The sequence below is a fragment of the Callorhinus ursinus genome, unplaced genomic scaffold (genome assembly GCF_003265705.2).
Source record: "Callorhinus ursinus isolate GAN/ISIS: 27379988/994484 unplaced genomic scaffold, GSC_fseal_2.0 scaffold1, whole genome shotgun sequence".
Taxonomy (NCBI): Eukaryota; Metazoa; Chordata; class Mammalia; order Carnivora; family Otariidae; genus Callorhinus; species Callorhinus ursinus.
In genome coordinates this window covers 121,292,432-121,314,095 of record NW_027397063.1, presented here as the reverse complement: position 1 = coordinate 121,314,095, position 21,664 = coordinate 121,292,432, and the positions used below count along the sequence as shown (strand labels likewise).

The 21,664-nt window shown below is 40.0% G+C and overlaps 1 protein-coding gene and 1 long non-coding RNA gene across 3 annotated transcripts in view; one reads left to right on the top strand and one right to left on the bottom strand.

Annotated features, from left to right (window-relative positions):
* The window catches only part of LOC141374051 (uncharacterized), a 92,525-nt gene that overhangs the window by 5,083 nt on the left and 65,778 nt on the right, over positions 1-21,664 (bottom strand). Inside the window, exon 3 of one of the 2 annotated variants that reach the window (XR_012380595.1) lies at positions 6,630-6,998. The exons of the other annotated variant lie outside the window; for it this stretch is intronic. This is a non-coding gene — a long non-coding RNA (uncharacterized lncRNA). Of the gene's footprint in view, positions 1-6,629; positions 6,999-21,664 lie in introns of those variants that run through there. 2 annotated transcript variants of the gene reach the window in all.
* LOC112820180 (collagen alpha-4(VI) chain-like) overlaps positions 1-21,664 on the top strand; it is a 106,871-nt gene that overhangs the window by 55,180 nt on the left and 30,027 nt on the right. The window contains exons 16-25 of the mRNA XM_073900278.1: positions 821-865; positions 2,873-2,926; positions 4,959-5,021; positions 5,361-5,426; positions 11,512-11,565; positions 11,683-11,718; positions 16,273-16,335; positions 18,314-18,376; positions 19,438-19,500; positions 20,047-20,109. Of these exons, the coding sequence (XP_073756379.1) occupies positions 821-865; positions 2,873-2,926; positions 4,959-5,021; positions 5,361-5,426; positions 11,512-11,565; positions 11,683-11,718; positions 16,273-16,335; positions 18,314-18,376; positions 19,438-19,500; positions 20,047-20,109 (570 nt within the window). The remainder of the gene's footprint in view (positions 1-820; positions 866-2,872; positions 2,927-4,958; positions 5,022-5,360; positions 5,427-11,511; positions 11,566-11,682; positions 11,719-16,272; positions 16,336-18,313; positions 18,377-19,437; positions 19,501-20,046; positions 20,110-21,664) is intronic.

Below are 21,664 nucleotides of genomic sequence, written 5' to 3'. Positions count from 1 at the left end.
TGGAAGCAATGGAATACTTGATGAGATGTCACTCTGCAGCTGCCAGTTTTAACTCTTACCCAGTTAGCTTCAGGTTTTCTATTCTTAAGGAGTTTTCTAATGGTAAGTCTCCCCAAATACATACATATGGATACACTCCCATTTAAGTCCTCCTTAATCTGAGATCTTCTGAGTTTCCATTATGCAAATTAGTTCAGGCATATTTGCCAATCTTTTTAAATTAAAAAAAGCCAATGACAAGAGGACCATCTTTAACATGCAGACAACCAGTGGGAAATATTTTTTCAGTCTTGTGGAAGAGTTACTACTTGTTCCCAGTGCAAAAGCTGAAAAAAAAAGAAGTCTCTCTTTTTTAAAATTTTTTATTTACTTGACAGAGAGAGACAGCGAGAGAAGGAACACAAGCAGGGGGAGTGGGAGAAGGAGAAGCAGGCTTCCCGCTGAGCAGGGACCCCAATGCAGGGCTTGATCCCAGGACCCCGGCATCATGACCTGAGCCAAAGGCTGACACCCAACAGCTGAGCCACCCAGGTGCCCCTCTCTCTACCCATTCAAAGTTTGAGTTTCTTTTTCTTCATATCTTTTTTGTTGGAGGCTAAAACTGTCAGGAAAAACAGTGTATAACGCTAATGACTATTTTGGGAATGAAAATGATCATTGTTTCTTAATATATGAATGCAGTATATAAATGTCACTTTGGAAGGTCTAGATTCTTCTCCCAACGAAAAACAAATATTAGCAAGGAAATTAACATCAAAACAAGAAGCACGTACACCTAGTCCTCTTTTCTGTAACAGTTACATCTCCCTTTGTTCCACAGGGAAGCCCTGGTGATGAAGGTGTTGATGGCTTGGTTGGGGAACAGGTATAGAAAGTTTCTCATTTGTATGTTTCTCCTCTACTAGCTTGGTATTTATGCTCTCTATTTATACTTTCCATGAAATAGTCTAGAAATGTTAGCATGCATACTCAACAGTGCCTGAAGTTAATCTATTATTTGCCCTTATCCTCAAAATATAAAGACCCTAGAAACGTAGCTCTAATCAACTGCCTCCCATAATAACGTGTTATTGTCCAATATCTTATTCCCATTTATTTTTGTTCAATTCTATCAATTAGATATTGTTATTACTGTTTTACTTAGTCATTGCTCATCCAGCTTTACCCTCAAGTTTGTTACTTTTGCCGATGCCTTCAAAGGAACATGAAAGATCTTGTTTCTTTTGCCTCAGGTACAACTTTTAGAATTTCTTTTAATGGAGTTTATAAATTCCTTTGGTTTTTATTTCTCTGAAAATCTCTATTTTACCATTTTTCTTGAAAGAGTTCTTGGGGAAATAATTTTCTTTCAGCACTTAGAAAATGGAATTTCATAGTCTTCTGGCTTCTATTGTCTTCTGTCTCTCATTAGTGCTATTAAGACGTTATCCATCAAGCTCATTGTTGTTACTCTTGTCAGCAATCTTAAAAAAAGATGCTGCTTTAAAAATTTCCCTTTCTTTCTAGTGTTCTGCAGTTTCAGTATGATGTGTCCAGGTGTGAGTTTCTTTTTATTTATCCTGCTTGGAGCTTTTTAGGTTTTTGAATCTGAGCATTTGTGCCTTCTGTCACTCCTTAGCAAATTCTCATTTTGAAATGTTTATCCTTCCCATTTTCTCTATTATTTCTTTTTTTAAAAGATTTATTTATTTATTTGAGAGATCAAGAATGAGAGAGAGAGAGAGAGAGTACATGAGAGGGGCGAGGGTTAGAGGGAGAAGCAGGCTCCTCACTAAGCAGGGAGCCCGATACGGGACTCGATCCCGGGACTCCAGGATCATGACCTGAGCTGAAGGCAGTCGCTTAACCGACTGAGCCACCCAGGCGCCCTTCTATTATTTCTTTATGGAAGTCTAATTAGAAATTTGTGAGACCTTATGCTATCATCAATGTCTCTTAACCTCTCTTTCATAAAATTTTCTGTTTGTCTTTCTGTACTGCATTCGGAGTACTTTCTCCAGTTTCAAGTTCACTAATCTTATGTCACTTGTGTTTAATATACCATTTAACCTGTCAAATGGATTTTTAATTTCAATTATTCTGATTTTCACTTTAAGAAGTTCTATTTGATTCTTTCTCAATTCTGCTTGGTCTCTTTTTTAACAGCTGCATATTATTTTACTCATTCTTTTTTTTAAACCTATTTAAAGGTATGAAATATACTTATTTTACATTCTGCATATGATAATTCCAGTAACTGTAGTCATTACAAATCTGATTTTGTTGCCTGTTTTTTCTGCTGGCTTCTCCCTCATGGTGTCTCCCTCATGTGTGTTGTGACTTTTGATTGATTTGATTTGATTTTCTTTTTTCTCCTTTTTCCTTTTTTAAAATTTTTTTCTTTCTTTTTTCCCTTTTGTGTGACTTTTGATTTAAATCCATTTTTAAATGAACTTCATCTGTGAGAAGTCATTAAGGCCTGCGTTGAGGTTGTTTCTGCCACGTACTTGGTGGCATGTCCTCCTGAGATCACTTTGAAATAAATGATGAGATTTGGTTTTTCACATTGCATTCACGGAGTGATCAGAAGTCCTGAGGACAGCCAATAGCTGTTACTTCTCTGGATTTCTTCTTTCTCTTTACTCTGAACTCTAAGGATTTCTCTTGTTCTTTATCAGCTCACGAATGTATGTGGAGTATCTTAAACTTTGCTATCTGGAATTTTATACTGTTTTTCAAAGGAAGGATTGTTCAGGGCATCTACTCTGTCACATACAAGTCGGATGGTAAAGAAACTTTCTGCTCTTGGCTAGAATGTAAAACTACGTGAAAAAAGTTTCTGGTGTGACTTGATGTACAAAGCTTCTCTGTATATTTCTTTTTCTTTTTCTAGGGTAATCGTGGAGCCCCGGGGTCATCTGGAGAAAAAGGAAATAGGGGAAATCGGGTATGTGTGTAAAAAGTGAGGATATTCCCCTCTCATATTTCTACTGCGTAAAATGACCTTGACAGTTTATTTTTAAGTTCTGGGAAATAATCCTCTAGTGGTTTAAGTTCTAGACTGGGAATTGAAGGGCAATAAATATTAGCTATTTGGAATCTTTAGTGAAGACCCTCCCATGCTGCTAGTGAAATGAATGATGGAAACCAGCTTCTTTCGCCTTTGGAACAGTAATCGCCATTCCCTATCTCACGGGTTTTGCAAAGCTCCCTGTCACCAGTGATTCAGTCTCACACCCTAGCCCTCTCAGCCACATCCTTCACTACTGTCAGTCCAAAAGTGTCCTTTCCAGTCAGATTGTACTACTCATTGTCCCCTAAGAATTCCTTGCGCATGCCCACCTCTGTATCTTACCCCATCCTTGAGTGGCTTTTCCCTGCTTCCATCTCCAGTGTTTATTTGAATAGCACTTTCTCTTTGATTTCCAGCTCCTCTCTTTCCCCCTCAGGATACCCTCCTTGATCATACCAGTCTGTAGTGCTCTCTCCCTTCTCTACATCCTTCCCGTATTATATTTCTATGTAAGGAAAGGCAGCTGCCTGGCGTGTGTACCACAGCTCTGCCTTCCTGTGCCCATGGCAGATATTATTGAGCAATTATGGAATCCAGCCAGAGGGATCCATCTCAGAACTGTTATAATCAGCTTCTGTTGATTGACTGGATTAGATAAGGGGTGGGGTTATGTTTTTGTGCGCCCCTCATAGAATTAGAGTAATGCTTTTACCCCAAGGTGTGGATTGATTTCCTGATAAGTAAAACAAGGAGTCATAAGAAATGGTTCTTTATTGGGGTAGGTTTAATTGATAAGCTGCAATTTGGAGATTAGATTTTGGAGAAGGTGGGGGAACACTGCACTTATTTCAAGACCGGAGAGCCTTCAGTTTCCATCTAATTTAGTCAAATTCAATAAACACATGTTAAAGGCTTCTTACTTGTAGAGCGTATCTAGCAAAACACTTAGAAAGTTGAGCACATCATAATAAGAACCAAATACCAGGCTCTGTACTCAGCATTTTAATTTATTATTCCATTTAATTTCCATAATAGCCTGATAAAATGGGTATATCTGTTTCACAAATAAAAAAAATTGAATCTTAGAGAAGTCAAATTTGCCTAGCTAGTAAATTGGATAGCAGGGTTGGAATTTAGTATTAAGCAACTCCCTTTTATCATTATATCAGGTGAGGAAAGAGGTAAGGTGGAGTAATAAGTAATAATAAGAAGTAGCATTTTTTTTTTTTTTTTTTAGAGCCCAGAGAACATTCCATTCCCGGTGTGTCTGAAAACCAGATCTCAGAGATGGGTCCTACTTCACTATGCTCAGAGTGTGGCATATACCCTCTAGAACCAGGCACATAACATAATTTGAGGAAGGTTCCTGGGGTCGGGGCTCTTCCCTACTCTGCAGGAACTACTACACAGAGGGGGTACCATTAACAGCAGGTTTTAAGAGAGGCAGCCATTTGCTTATATCATAGTCTTATGGCAAGTTGCTTCACCTCATTGGTTCCCTTTCTATAGTAGGAGCTCCAGAAACATTTTTCTCTCTTTTGGCCCCTTTTTTCATGAGATCTTGCTGTGCCAGCGCTGCCCATGTCTGTGGTAGAGAAAGCCTTCTTCTTATGTGTGTTTCTGTGTAGGAGTATGAGGGAGAAGTGGAAAGAACAGGGACTTGGTAGGGAGAGCTGGGTCCAACTTCCCTGAGCCTTAGCTTTCTTGCATGCGATATGTAATTCTTGAGTTGTAAGGGTTTAGTGAGGTAATGCCTGCCTAGGACCACATATATCACAGATTTCCAATAAAAAGTATGCTCTTTTCTGCATTGCAACCTCACCTATTTAGCGGCAAATGCTTTAAAGTTTAAGTACTAAGTTGGTCTTTTAATGCGATTCTCATTTTCCCCTCTTAATGTTCTCTTTCCTTTAGGCAAATAAATAATCTTTTAAAGTGACACATGTTTTTTTTCCTGTGATTTAAGGGCTTGACAGGACCACCTGGACCTCCTGGAGAGCACGGAGAGCCTGGGTTAAGGGGAGACCCTGTAAGTGCTGGTTGAAGGATTCTGTTTTAGTCCAGGGACTTATAAACAGTTTACTCAGACACAAAGACAGCAATTAATTATTCATCACGAGACATCTGTTCAGCCTATCTTAGCCTTGCAACAAATAAGAGATTTGTGAGAAGACCCATCTTATAGAATGTTTGGATTCTTAAAAAGTTCGCAACTTTAATTGCATTGGGTATTCGGGATTTCTGAGCAGGCCCAGACAATTAAAAATTCTACTTTGGTGCCTTTAAAAAAATCATATTTCCTGTCATACGATATATCTTTTCCTATCTTTCCCATCCATTTGAGGTAAGCAACTTTTTCTTTTCTCAGGGGGATCCTGGAGCAGATAGTTACATCCAAGGCCCTAAGGGAGAAAAAGGAAGGCGTGGACATTGGGTAAGATGGTCTCTGTTTGTTTGGGGATGCTGGTACATGTGGGAAAGATGTAACTGGTGAAGAAGGCTTGGGCGTTCTGGCCGGATCAGCACAGAGAGCACACCTGTGGGCCTCCACTGCCCGTGGAGACAGGAGCTCTGAATGCTAGTCTCTACTTACAGCCTTGTCCTTGCACCCTTGTCTAGTGGTTCCTTTTCTCCTGAAAAAAATCTCATTTCCCACAACACTAGTAACACAAGTTACTTAGTCTCCTTTATCCTTGGTTTCTTCATCTCCAAAATGAAAGCCTCAGGCTCAGTGATGCCTAAGATCTTTTCAGTTTAAGAATTCTCCAGTTTCATAATGATGTCTTGATTTAAAAGCGGTCAGGCCATTACACTGCTGACTTGCTTTCCACCACTGCCAATGTTGATTGATGTGAATCGAGTACTAACCACTTTTAAAGATAAGATCCTTGTTTAGCTTGGAAGATTGGAAGTGTCATGACAGAAGATCTCACCAAAGGTGGAAGACTTGTTAACTTTGCAGGTGCTGCTAACTGGCTGGAAGCCATATGTCCTAGTCATTAAAATGCATGACTGAAAAATGACCAAAGTAACCCAAGTATCTCAGTCTTCACATCTCATCATCCCCAGCTTCCAGAAACAGGGTCTGCACAGCAAAATTTTTACACCTGGAAAGCAACCTCTCTTTGCTTTGGACTCCAATTTGCCTCCTTTGACAAAACTTTAGGATGTTGATTCTCTTCCCTAAGTTGTGACTCATTCACATACATTTTATATATGTCCAGAACCAGAGTAAAATCCAGTTTGTAACAGGATCAGTATTATGTGGCTATGCCAGAAAGCTGTCACTCCTTACTGCAAGAATTTCTCATCTTGTCGTTAATTACAGTTATTTTGGACAAAATCCATTGGGAGCGTTCTCTTGGGTGAGTTGAGATCAGAGAGCCCTGTGAATAGCTACTCAATCAGTTATGAGATTGAGCTAAGAAAACAGCAGGGCAGTTCTTAACCCATCTGGGCCCTGGTTTCCTCATCTGAAAGGTGGGAAGGTTAGAGAAACCATTTCAGAATTTCCATGAGTTAATGGTTGTCATGGGAAGGAAGGTATATGAGTTGAGATTTGTTTCCATGATTTGCTCGTGGTTTTACAGCTAGGAAAGAACTTTGGCTTCTAGACCAACTGTCCAGTACTGTGTGCATCACAGCGATGGGGAGAACCTCCTGCTCACAGTTTTCAGAGGTCTGGTTCCATTGCTGACTTTATAGCTAAGGGTTAACTTGGAACATCAGATCCCTGAATTGTGTGTGCACCCTCTGAAGTGGTGCCACATCATACTGCACTTGTGTTCCACGTGGTTTCTACTCCCATGCTGAGCTCAAAGAAGGGTGCTTAGTATTCTCTGAATAGACTTGGGTAATAAAAGTCACTCTCACCAATTACATAAGCCTGCTGTTGCGGAGGCTGAAATTCTAGCCTGTTAAGTGCCCCTAGAAGATAAACCTCAAGGGGGCAGTCTTTCCTCGGTACAGGTTTCCTTGGCTATGTCCAAGCAGAAGTAGAGCGTTCCTACGAAAGCAATCATAAACAGAAATGGAGTAAGCGAAGAAGCAATTACCATTAATTTCTACGGAAATATTTTTAAGTGTTCCCCGACCCCAAAAATAACCTCTCTTTGGCTTCCCTGATACCTTAGGACACATCTTGCTAAGGGATACACAAAATAAATTGAGATGCACGGATGCCCACAGAGTTCAAAGCTATGGCGGCTGGATGCTGAGATGATGCTGAGTGTGGTCCCCTGGGAGGGAGTGTGGCTTCGCGGGGCCTCTCACTGTATGGAGTGCGCGCTGCCTCTGTAAGGCTCAGTGACAAAACACATGCTGAGTGCTGTTTTCAATTTTTGCCCTTTTCTGTAGAAGTGAAAATCCTCCTTGAATTTCTTTTGAAATTCAAAAATTTTTGAAAAAAGTATGAACACATACTTTTAAAGAGGGAGAGGATACCTGTATTTGTTTCTGGGTTGAACCAAAGAGGAGATTCTATGTTGCAATTTGGATGGAGACAGTCCCCCAAATGAAGCAGTCTTTTAAACGAAACAGAAACTTTATTGTACACCCAGTATGGGGGAAGGGATGGAAAACCCTTTTGCTTTTCCACTTCTGAGAAGGAAAACCAATACAACCCTTTTGGAAGGCAATCTGGCAACATACATCAGCTAGGACTACTGTTTGTTATTTATATGTTTTAATAAACATGGGTTTATATATTTTAATATATAAGTTTATATATTTTAATATAGGAGTGACAAAGCCTGACTGGCAGTGTTTAACTAATAAACATGTTTTTGATAATCCAGGAAAAGGTGATTTCTGGTTTGGTACACTAGCTCAATGATGTCATCAAAAGCCAGGGATGTCATCAGGGACTCAGACCCTTTCTTCCACGGTGCCATCCTCAGTGTGGTCCCCGGGCTTAGCAGCCCAAGCATTTTTTCTTCATTTTTACATAAAATGCCAAAAGGAAAGGTGCTTTCTTTTCATCAGGGCACTGCCAGCAATATTCTCTTCTTGGCTCATTTGGCTCATTGACTGGCCCCTGTGTTCCCCACCTGCCCTTGCCCCATTTTAAGAGACCCAGAGAAAGCAAGTTTCTGACACAGGAAATGAGATTTCCGTGACTGAGGTTCAGACCTTTCAGAATTCATCCCTTGGAGCTGGGCGTGTTGTCCCAAATGAAACAGATTTTCTTAGCAAGAAAGAAAGGGGCAAGAGAACTGTGTAGCCCCCAACTGTGTCTGCTGCGGATTAAGGTGCGTATGTCCTTTAATCCAGTCTTTCCCATTCTAGAAATTGATCTAGAAGGTAACCATGGACCAACACAAAAATTTAACTCCAAGGATAGAGATTAGATTATTAGATTTTAAATCACTACACTGCTTGAATGTCCGATGATAAGGGATTGTTTATATAAACAATGGCACATGATCAAATATTACTAAGCCATGGAAAATAGTTTAGAAGACTATTTCATAACAAGGAAAACATTCTTGATGTAATATTAACTGAAAAGACCAGATTACAAAACTCTGTATTCAGCAAGAGTCCGAATTGGTAGAATGTAGCTATATATCTATCTATTCTGGAAGGATGAACACCCAGAAATTATGCATTTTTTTCTTAACCCTATTCTCTGAATTGTTGAAATATTCTATGATGAACTTGTGTTATTTCTTACCCCGACTTTTCATTTTGAAAAATTTTAAATCTGCAGAAAAAGTTGTAGTTGCAAGAACAGCATAGTGAGCACCAATTGTTATCATTTAGCCATATTCACTTTATGTCTCTCTATACAAATACATAGGTAATATTTGAAATATTTTGCTGAGCCATTTGATTAATTATTTAATTAATCAAGGGTTAATTGAAGGTCTTATAACATTTCTCTTCCAAATATACAACAAGTATCTTTTCAGAACAAGTACATTCTCTTATATAAACATAATACAGTCACCACACTCAAAAAAATTAGATATGGCACAAAATTGTTTTCTGATATGCAGCCCATATTGAGATTTCCACACTTGCCCCAGTGACACCCTTCATGTAGATGTTTATTGTTGTTGTTCTGCGATCCGATCAAGGGCTACATGGCACGTTTAGTTGTCTTGTCTCCGTTGTATCCTTCAATCACAGCGGTTGTGCAGTTATTTGTTTGTCAAATGACATTGATATTTCTGACCAGTTATTTTGCTAACCATCCCTCAATTAGGATTTGTCTGATTGTTTCCTCATGACTAGATTCAGGTTAAGCATTTTTGGCAGATTAAGGAAGGTAGTAACTTTTTTAAATTTTTTTAAGATTTGATTGATTTATTTATTTATTTATTTATTTATTTATTTATTTATTTGCCAGAGAGCGAGAGAGAGCACAAGCAGGGGGAGGGTCAGAGGGAGAGGGAGAAGTAGACTCCCTGCTGAGCAGGGAGCCCGATGCGGGGCTCGATCCTAGGACCCTGGGCTCATGACCCGAGCGGAAAGCAGACGCTTAACTGACTGAGCCACGCAGGCGTCCCTAGGCGGTACCCTTCTCAGTCACCAGGAGGGACACTGTGTCTGGCTGTCTAATTACTGGTAGATTAATTTGGTCACTTGATGAAGATGGGGTTACCAGACTTATCCATTGTGAAGATACTTTTTCCCTCCTTGTAATGATCAAGTAATCTGGCAATGATACTTTGAGACTGTAAATTTCTTGTTTCCCCGACAGTCTTTCACCCAATGATTCCAACATCTGCCAAAATGATTCCTTTGCTATGCTGGCTGCAAAAAACTGTCTACTATTGAAATGAGAAAATGATAAGCATTTTAAGAAAGCATCTTTTTTATATCTAGACCAATCATGAGAGTGACTTGTCTGAAGCCTCCTCTCTCATACAGCCTCCTATATATATATAAATTCCCATTATAAAAGTAACACTACTGGGGCACCTGTGTGGCTCAGTCAGTTAAGCATCAGACTCTTGATTTCTGCTCAGGCCACGATCTCGGGGTCTTGGGATTCAGCCCTGGGTCGGGCTCTGAGCTCAGCGGGGAGTTTGCTTCAGGATTCTCTTTCTCCCTCTGCCCCTCATTTCTCTCTCTCAAATAAATAAATAAATCTTTAAAAAAAAGTAACACTACAGGGACGCCTGGGTGGCTCAGTCGGTTAAGCGTCTGCCTTCGGCTCAGATCATGATCCCAGGGTCCTGGGATCAAGTCCCACATCGGGCTCCTTGCTGAGCAAGGAGCCTGTTTCTCCCTCTGCCTGCCTCTGTCTCTCTCTCTCTGATAAATAAAATCTAAAAAAATCTAAAAAAAAGTAACACTACAGATATTTGGGAATACAGAAAAGTAAAATGTAGAGAAAAAATTAATAGTTCTGGTAGCCAAGAAAAACATCAGTTTACAGAACGTTCCTAACTTGGTGATGGCAAAGCTACTCTCCCTGAGAAAGTCAGATAAGGGTCCCATGGGCTTATTAAAATATGTTGTATACAGTATAAAGAAATGAGGAAACATCGTTTTGTCTTTCTCCATGTTGTGGATAAATTATTCTTTCAGAGAATTTAACATACTTGAAAAGAATGTTATGACACATTTTTTCTCCTTCATAAGCTTTTGAGAAACATAATTTTTAATGGTTGCATACTATTTCAGTACGTGTTTCTACCATAATTTTATCAACACTTCCCTCATATTGTGGGATATTTATATTGTTTCAGAATTTAATCTATTATAAATAACAGTTGGAAGAACAGCTTTGCACAAATGTTTTTATTTCTGTATTTCACATTCTTTCCCTGTTTATGTGTTCTTACTGAGTTAGCATGTGACTTTACTGAGGATCTAAAATATCCCTACTTGGGATCCAAGGTGGTTTCCATTTCTCCTGAAAGATGGACTCATTTTCTCTGGACATCACTCCTCTTCTCATTTCTGACCTTAAAGAAGTGAAAGCACTAGAGGGTTTTCTCATCCTGACTGTGTGTAACTTCTCCCTCTGTCATCATCTGTCTGTATTGATCACTCTGCACGTGCAGAGACTCGCTCTTCGGCGTTCCATTTCTGTCTGCTACTCTGCATCCTATATGGTGGGTAGAAAGGGAAGTACTGGTATTTTTCAAATATTAAGCACAGGTTATTGGGGAATATGTCCGACTACTGTCCCAGCATGAGGAACCCTGAAGGGTTGTTACAAGAACAGTCTTTGGGAAAAAATAGCAACACGGCTATTTTAAAACACCAGAATCAATCCTTTTGCTTCTAGAGAAGTACTGACCAATAGAACTTTCCGAGATCCAATATCCTATATCTGTGCTGTCTAATATGGTAGCCACTAGCCACGTGGAGTTACTGGACACTTGAAATGTGGATAGTATAACTGAGAAACTACATTTTTAATTTAATTTAATTTTAATGAATTTAAAATTGATAGCCACCTGTGGCTAGCGGCTTCTGTGTTGGCGAGCTCATGTCAGAAGAATAAATCCAGAAGGATGTAGACATCTAAATTCATATTCCCTTTACTTCTTCCTTTTCAGGGACGTTCTAGTTTCGATGGACCTCAGGGGGAACCTGGAAGTGTTGGCCCTCAGGTTAGTACAATCGCTCATGGGTTGTATTTCGCCTGCTTTTGTGAAGGAGAGAGGTCGGCTGTGGGGAAAGTTGGCTTGTTTCCTTCTCTAAGGTCTTTGCTTCCCTTCTATTCGTAGGGGTCAAGAGGAAGACAAGGTGTGCCAGGGCTGAAGGTCAGTGTTTTCTGGAAAGACTTGCTTCTCATTCCACAGATATGGCTACTTTAAAACAGTTCTCTCTGAGGTCCAGGGGAGTTCTGGTTGGGCTCTCTGAGGTGGCAGGAAGATCACCGAGAAGTTTTCATCGAGACCTTTTCCATGAAGAAGAAAAAGCTTATGTGGTTCTCTGCTTCCCCTCCAACCTAGTATAATCTTTCATTTAGGTTGAAAAGAAGCTGATAATACCTTAGTGAATGGTTTTACCTCTGAAATAATGATTTTTCCATTTAAAGACTTGGGAGTTCCTGTGGGTGCTCAAGGGGATCTCATAGTCCCTACACGACGAAAAAAGATTAGCTTTTAGTATTTATCCCAATAGGAAGGATGTGATTTGAGGGTGGGATAGGGGCTATCTCTGCCAGGGAACTGTATTTTACTAAGCAATTATCTAGCACCAGCTGCTGTGCTACACCTTTATTTCTAACACCTCAAGTAACCCTTCTACAACCCCAGGAGTTAGGAGCAAAATTGGTTACCTTTTACAGATAAGAGAGAAGATATAGATTTAGCAAAACTTGTCAGAGGCCACATGGCTAATAGTCAGTGGAGACAGGATTCAAATCCAAAGATCAGGATGCTTTTGGAAATTTTTTCACAAAATAAATTTATTATGTAGACTTCTCTCCATCACAGATATTTGATATTTTTTTCTAGCATCCTCATGATTTAGAGATGGAGGAAAAGTCAAAGACTGATTTATGTCAACTCTCAGCCTGTGTGTGTGTGTGTGTGTGTGTGTGTGTGTGTGTGTTGGGCAATGACTTCTGACCTCCTAGGTACAAAAGAAGATGGAACCTCTAGTCTTCAGACCAGACAGGTTAGAAAACTATGGATATTGAGAAATTCCAAGTCTCAAAAATCCAAACAAGTTTTGTTGACACCAAGTAAAATATTATTTCTCAAAAATGTTTAGGGTTTGAGATAAATTCTTTTTTTAAAAAAGATTTATTTATTTATTTGAGAGAGAAGAGCGAGAGTGGGAGAGAGAGAGAACACGGAGGGAGAGGGAGAAGCAGGCTCCCCGCTGAGCAGGGAGCCCGATGCGGGGCTCCATCCCAGGACCCTGGGATCATGACCTGAGCCGAAGGCAGACACTTAAATGACTGAGCCACCCAGGTGCCCTGAAATAAATTCTTAAATAGATATTCTCTTGTACTATTAATTTGGTTTTAAAACTTGTGAAATACATAATGTCTTGAACTATCATTTTATCCTACTGTTTTTATCCCCACAAGGCAGAAAGAAATTGGCTAAGTTTTGGATAATTAAGTGGCTCTAGGCAATAGAAGGAATTTCCTGCTCTTGAATTATTTAATTCTTTTGTGATGCTATGTGTAGTTTATCTAAATATCCATTCAGTTCACAGTGGGTTCTCTGCTCAGTTGGGTCATGGTTATTTTTGTTTCCCTATGTGACCCCATCTCCTGTGTTATTCTTTTTTAAATTTAATTTAAATCAGAGTGAAGCCTCTGCATACATTGAAAGTCAAACTGCATTCATTAAGCTTATGGTGAAAAATATCTCCCTGTCCATTCTTTCCAGCTCTTTGGCAGCACTCACTTTCATCTCTGTGGGCTATTCCTTCTGGTATTATTGCTGTTTTTCTAAACAGCATGCTTACTTTGCTGTTTCTTGGTTTTCAGTTTGGGACGTTTTTCTCTTGATTCCTGACTCTGTGGGATAAAGATTTTCCATAACCTGTCCATCTCCTTCTCCATACCCTTTCCTCCAGCTCATCCTTGAGATACACTTAGTTTCTCCACTTTCGGTCAAGTCAGTTGATTGTGCATATGATGACTAGGCAAATATTATTTGCAGCTATGTAACTTTTGTTTCCCTTGAGGCACCCTCTCTTCTTATTTGCTTTGTGTTCTATGTGCCTATTACCAGTTAATTATAAAGCTCTTTGAGAAAACTGGTAACTTCCCAATAGATTCAAACACGTGGGGTTTATTTCTCTTGGATTTCTCCTTCCTGAACCCTCTGTCCTCCTGCTCTAATTCAGACCGATTGTTCTCTGGGCCTCTGCACTGTTGCCTTCTCAGGAAAAACTGTAGAACGGCGACCTCTCATTTTGGGAGCAGAGAAAAATGTGTGCAAACTGCTGCCTTTCATAGGAAGCCTCTCCATTTAGCGCATTGTAATCCTGATGAATCCCTGTCATTGCTTGCTCTTTTTCCTATTCAAGCTTTGATTTTTTTAAAATAAGAGATAAAATCCTAACTATTTGCAGACTCCATGGTGACGTGGGCTTATCCAACATGTCAATAGTTTGCTAGTTAACCCAGTGTTGGAACATTGGTCATAATAGATGCATTTATGTTTTTGAGGCTCTAACTTGCTAAAGATGAGCAAGTATGATCGGAAGAGTATAGTTTACAGAGGTGCTGAGTTCCAAATTACAGCATGTCTTGGACGTGGGGAAAACAACGGTTCATTACTCTCTATAAAATTAGATATGCTGGCATCTACAAGATACATATTAAATGGGAATTCTAAATAAGATTTTTTTAATGGAAAACACTCTATTATGGCAAACAAATCAATGCAGAGCTTATTTTGGTAATAAGGGAAAACCTGAACTTGTTAATTTTGATAAAATTAAGAACATCATTCGTTTTTTTATGTGTCGGTAAACCCACTGGCCTCCAGCAATTATTTTCATGTTTGTGTGTTTCCAGTACTAGATAGATAATAAAGAGGTATTATAATGGGCATACTATTTTATGTCTGCTATTCTGTTTCCAAATCTTCCTATTATCATTTTAATATATCACAGCATACTCTGTAGAAGAACAATGATTTGCTAAACAATTCGTATGTTGAGCATTTGGGTAATTTCTATTATGTTAGATATCATGGTCAGTGATGTAAAGAAAAACTGTATTACAGGTTTTTTGTTTTGTTCCTGCTTTTGCTTTGCTGAAATGATTTCCTTAATATAAATGTACAGACATGGAGGTATAATAAAAGAGCCTGAACTTAGCTCCATAGAGCCAAACTGTTTTCAGAATGTTGCACTGTGAATGTCAGTAATGTTATGTGCAAACATTTCACAACCTATTTCAAAATTTCTAGCTACATGTCTTTTATAACATACAAAGTGAGGGTTGCTGGAGGGGAGTTGGGTCGGGGGGGTAATTGGATGATGGGCATTAAGGAGGGCATGTGATATGATGAACACTGAGTGCTATATGCAACTGATGAATTTTTGAACTCTACATCTGAAACTAATAATGTGCTATATTTTGGCTAATTGAATTTAAAAAATAAAAAATAAAAGTTATGTTTATAAATCTAGAAATCAACTGATAAAGAGCAGAATAATATAGCAGTAATGATTAAGAGAAGTGCTTCCCATTTACCTGAATAGTTTTAAAAACTTAAGAAGCATGAGGAATTGATCCACATAGTGATTAATTCTGAGTTTAAGATTTTTTCTCTTTGCAAATCTTTGAATAAATGGTAATCTTCCCAACACATGAACATGAAAAAGAAGGCAGAATAATTCACAAAATGGGATTTATCTTCAATCTTAGAAAATGTATCTTCTCTGTAAAAGTGAAAATATTAATTTGAGGGAGAAATTAAATCAGTTATTAGATGAATCATGTAAACAGCTCACCCTTTGCCTAGAGAGCCAGCTTAATACTGTAAGAATCTGTAGGGTTTTTTTTTTAAGATTTTATTTATTTATTATTTGAGAGAGAAAGAGCATGAGCGGGGTGAGGGGCAAAGGGAGAAACAGGCTCTCCACTGAGCAGGGAGCCCGATGCTGGCTCGATCCCAGGACTGAGCCACCCAGGCGCCCCAAATCTGTAGGGTTTTAAAGCCAGTTTTCTGGGGGGCACCTGGGGGGAGCTCAGTCAGTTGAGCATCTACCTTTGGCTCAGGTCATGATCCCGGAGTCCCAGGATCCAGCCCCACATCAGGTTCCCTGTTCAGCAGGGAGTCTGCTTCTCCCTCTCCTTCTGCCCCTCTGCCTGCTCCTTCTCTCTCTCTCTCTCTCTCTCTCAAATAAAATCTTTTTAAAAAGTCAGTTTTCTGCCATTTCTCTATGTGCTTTATGTGTCTTGACCCCGAATGTCACGCTTGTCACTCTGTTCAACCTTCTGAGTTTCTTCACATGGGCTAAGTGTCCTTAACACCAGTGAGCATTTAGCCCATATCCCTTAAAAGAAATGGATGGGCTTTTAGGGACCTGTTATTAAGTTAAATGAGAGCTTGGGTTATTTAAACAAAGTATTTTTGCTTCTATCACCAGCTAAGATATCGGAAGGAGACGTGCAAAGACTGGGAAAGACAGTAAGAATCTGGTTTTCCAACATAAGTGGAGCCCCCTCTCTCCATATCCTCTCCAATCCCAAGAGAACAGAGCACAGACAATCAAAATCTTTTTTGTCTTTCTCTTGTGGCTTTCAAGTGACATCTTGCAGGAAAGGCTGGTTGCCTTCAATAGGAACACTAATGGTGCCTGGTGAACTCACTAAGTTTTGCTTATTTTGACAGGGTGTGCGTGGAGAATCCGGTGAACGGGGTTACCAAGGAGAGCTTGGATACCCAGGCTCACAGGTTGTATCAGTGAACTTGTTTTTAGTGCTAAAGGATATTTGTTTGAAATTATCACTTAGATTCTTGGATAGGGATTTAACGTATATCAGAATGGCCTTGGTTATCTCTTTTCTGGGCCTTCCAAAGCAAATTGTACAGTCTCTCTCCTGGGCAGGTTAAACTCCAATAGCTAATATTTACTGAGTTCTTATTATATCTTAAATATGGTCCTAAACACTTGTATTAACCTATTTAATCCTTCAATGGAAGGTTATTATCCCTATTTTATAGAGAGAAATGGAGGGGGGGATGGAGAAGTTAGGTAAATTGGCCAAGCTCACACAACTAGTGAATGCTAAAGATGGGATTCAAACTCAGGCAGGTTAGTTATAAAATCTATGCTCTTAATGACTGCCTCTGAAGCTGTGTATTCAAAGTACTCAAATTTGGCATAAAAAATCAGCCAAGTGTTTATTGAGTATCTGTTATACATAGGGCAATTTGCTAATAGGAGTGGGATGTTCAGAACATTAAGGCAAGGAAGGGTCTTGCCCTCAAGTGGGGTGTTGTAAACTATTCAGTGATAACTGGAAATTTGAACGTCCAACCAGTTCTTTTGTAATCTTCTAAGCATAACCCAAATCTGTCATTCTGTAAATCCTTCTGGAACATGTCCTACATCTTTCTTTTAAAGGCCAAATTGTTCCCAAGTATCAAATGGAAGAATTTAATTTATTTTTTTTAATTTTAAAGATTTTTATTTATTTATTTGAGAGAGAGAGAATGAGAGAGAGAGAGCACATGAGATGGGGGGAGGGTCAGAGTGAGAAGCAGACTCCCTGCCGAACAGGGAGCCCGATGCGGGGCTCTATCCCGGGACCCCGGGATCATGACCTGAGCCGAAGGCAGTCGCCTAACCAACTGAGCCACCCAGGCGCCCCAAATGGAAGAACTTTAAAACAACATCTCTTGCTAACACATTGAACCATTCTCCATAACTTTAAAAAATTCTAAGAGCGTCAGGCAATAATTTTGGAAGGTTTCTGTTGTTTTTTGACTTGACGAAGGTACAAAAGAACAAAATGGGTGATCACAGTGTAATTAGAGATTGTATTTATTTTACGATAGAAAATAGTGTCTGAACATAGGGGGAAACAACTGAGAGATGGATTTTTGCCTTTCTTTTGATCACTGGCTTAATTCAAATTTGGACCCCCCACCACTGTGGCATCCTGGCTTTCTCTTTTATATTCACTTTATCATACTGCTGAGTCAAAGGGAACAAGCTGTGTTGTGAACCATGAGCAAGATAATCAATAAAACCTCTAGTTAATTTCACTTCCCACTGGGATATGGGGATAATGTTCTATTTAAATAGGTGATTACAATGCCTCACGCAGGAGTAAAGAATCACGATCCATGCTTCTAATAGGAAAGCATTTCTCAGAAAAGCTGGAAAAAATTAGTGTTGAAATCAGTAAAGTTAAATAGATTGGGGAGAAAATGAGTACCTCCCCAGCAATGTGCCCGGTGAGGTTAGGCTATTGAACTACTGAGGACAGGCAAATGTACTATTGGTTCTTGACAAAATCAAAATGCTCCCTCTGGTCCTCAGCCCTTGTATGTATAAAGAAAAGGTTGAATTTTCAAGGGAGATCAGTATCTTAGCAGCCCCTATCATTCCCCTTTCAGGATTTAAAATGAGTTGGGCATATGAAAATATAAAAGCGATGTTCTGAAATTTTAGGGCTCATCAGATTCAACTGCAGAGGTGGTTACAGGGTATAGATGCTGAAGGTTCACAGCCGGTGCTTCCAGTGGAGTGAGCCTGGGGTGCTCCCTTTCAGATGCTGCCGAGGAGTGTGTGATAAACATGATAGCAACGGGTCAGGGCACCCTGATTTATGCTCCCATCATTGACCACAGTGACTTTGTGGTTACATGGGAAATAAATAGCTCCATAAACATTGGTTGAACTTTAATTTCATCTTTGGACTAGGGACTGAGAGGAAGGCAAGGACCACCAGGAAATTCTGGACAAAGAGGCTTACCGGGTGCTGAGGTAGGTTTGAAAAACTAAAAGCTATAGTAGAGCTGCTCATTAACGATGGCCTGAGTGTTCTGGACTAATAACATAAAGCTACACTGTTTGTTCTGGGCTTGGTGGGTATCAGGGGTTTCTAGCAATAGCTAATTTGATCACTGGGTGTACCCCCTTCTACTGTAGGTGCATTGTGGGAATATAGTGATCAATGAGATTGGGTCGGAGCCCCAAGGGTGTTTAACACAAGCTGATAGCGCCCTACCTATAGTGCAAGAAAAAACGGAACTGTAAGAGGGGTATAAAAGACCAATTTACTGCTCATAAACATAAAAGGAAGCATTACCATCTCAATTTTATAGATGAGGAGACCGAGGCTCAAAGGGTTTAAAAATGATTTGTCATCTGGATAGGAAGTGGCCAAACTGGCTCCCATTCTTGGTTCCTTCTGGTGGCCCCTTCTTCTCCTGACCCAGGATCCCAGTGGTTCATAGAAGGGTCAGATCTCATTGAGACAGATGATCAGGAGTGGCTTCCTCATGATGGGAGCATCTGATCTAGCTTAAACCCCGAGCAGCGTGATTTAAGTTAGGGATAAGCATCTTGATCAGGAGATTCAAAATAGCCGCTCCGGGATGTCCTATGTCCTAGTTCTGTTCTTACTCTCCCGATCAGGAAGAGTCTAATGCCCTATAAACCGATTATATTGCTTTCATTTTCATTTGATAATATTTTCTGTTTGGAGCGGGTGAAAGTCCAGGTGTTTGTCTTCTCGATCTCCTAGTCAAATGGTGTTTTTCCCGCTAGTAGCCAGATCATTGCTCCAGTGCTCAGTACTTGGTAGATGTGGCCTCTCGCACAGAACGGCTCCGTCTTCCTGCCCGCTCCCTCACCCCCCTCTCAGCCCAAAGGTTGAATGTGCATAGGAAGCGTTTTGTCTGTTGAAAGATACAATTAATTGTATAAAACAGTGAAGGTGATTTGCGAGTATATTACCAGTTCCAGATCATTTCAATAGTAACAAGAGTCAGATAGTTAACTCTGTGGCCCTCGAGGTGATTTTAGTCCTGATCTTATTGCAGGGGGTTCCTGGACCTCCAGGGCCAATTGGTTCCAAAGGAAAAGCTGGACCAACAGGAATGAAGGTGAATGTCAGAGAACACATCTCTTTTGATTGCAGCTTGGGTTTTCTTATATGAATCTCTCCTTATGTGATTGTTTCCCACAGGAGTTTCTGATATGGTTGGTGGTGGTGTTGACTGGCCATTACCTTATAAGTGGATGGATGGGGAATACAGAGAAAGAAAGACATATAGACTGACGTATAGAAAATGGATGGATAGATGGCCACCTAGATCAGTGGGCAAAGACATATCAATAAAAAGATAAATATATGGATTCAATATAAATAAAGATTCTCACATTCACACCTAGAAAAGCCAGAATAATATAAAATTCTGTTCCTGGTGCTTCACACGTAGTTTTGCTAATTTTCAGTGCCAAAATCTCTACTATATTTGTTATTATCTGTATGTAACAAAGTCCAGAGGAAGATGCTTACCTTGGACTATATGGGGATGCCAATTTTAGGACCTGAAAAGCGTGACTCTAGAATCTCTAAGGAAAATGACGTAAGACTGCATGAAATCACAGGAGAAAATTAACTTCACGTTTACCCTTTATTGCAAAAGGGGGAAATCGGTGATGCAGGAGCCACAGGCCCGCGGGGTGTGCAAGGACCGAGAGGGCAACCTGTAAGTCCACTTTCTCTGTTTTGGACTCTTGATTCAATGTCTTGTTTGTGATTTGTTCTTGTTCCACACCAAATTCTAACATTCTTGACGAATATTTGGGACACAAATATGATTTGATCCCCAGAGCTGTTGTTGAATCTAAAGAGTCAAAGATTCTCAAACTCTTCCTATAAATAAAGAACCTACAGATGTCTTGGGGATTTATTTTGCCTTCTCCCCATGCTGTGGAAGAGGAACGTGCCAATGAGTCTCTTCTGTTTGACAAGCCTGTTTTATAAGCATGTGAGACTATTTGGAATACAGACGTGTTCTATGAAACATTTTTTTCCCTGGGGAAACACATAAGACAGGCAATCAGAATGGCAAACTTTTAAGTGCGAGGGCCCGATTACCCAGAAATAACCTCTGGAGAGCAAGGATCGTCAGAGGTTTATTTCAACAGATAATACTACCAGAGAGACAGGGCTATGCATTTATACCTTCCTTAGTCATCCCTCTAAACACGAGAGCAAGTTAGTGATTTTATGACTATTTTCAATTCACCATTTCATTGGAATGATAGCTTTATGATATGGAAAAATGTTGTCTTTCCGGCAGCTCCTGTTTATTTCTGAGATTTCTTTCGTCAACTGTGGGCAAAACCTGCTGTTGTTTTGCACTCAGCACTGAAATTGCGTTTGTTAGTCGGGGAGGAGAAAAAAGCAGGCTGAAAAGCTTAAACCTAAACACTGAAAGGGAAAGAACAGAACAGGATTGTTGTCAAATGGAATCTGGGACAGGTAGTGTTCTGCATTTACACTTGATCCAGATGATGAAGTTAGCACTGTTTAACCGTGTGAAAATACCCCGATTTAAAATAATGCAAAGCTTGTTCCTGCTGATCTCTCCCTGGGACAGACCAAGCTGGGGAGCAATGCCTTTCTGGAAGGTGCCATTTCAGGAACATCAGAGGCAGATATCTCCAAAATAGACAGTTTGGGTCTCTGGGGTTGTAGCTGGGCTCTGTGTGTCCTCCGGTGGAGAGAAGATGGAGTAATAGCAAATGAACCTCATTTGCATCCTTTTTGTCCCCCAATAATTCATCTTTGGCAATCTTCTTTATCTTATTCTTTTTTATTTTCTAACATTTCAAATTTTCTTCCTTAGGCCACAAGAATGATCTTTGTGGCTTAAAATTTAAAATTGTCCTTTGCAGTTGACTACTTGGTTTAGGTGTAGTTTTTGTCCATTCAGCAAAAAGCACCTAAAAAGTTCTGAATTCTCTCCTTAAGATAGGAAGCGCACTGTGTATATGTACAGAGGCTAAGATTCAGTAGTATCAACATATTCATAACTGTTAGCATCACCTTCACCTTCACCTTGACCATCACTGCCTCCACCACCAACACCCTCACCATGACCAAAATTACCATCACCACCACTGCGACCACTATCACCTCCACTACCACCACCATTACCACCACCTTCACCACCACCATCACCTCCACTACCACCACCACTGCTGCCACCACCTTCACCACCACCACCACCTTCACCTCCACCACTGCCACCACCA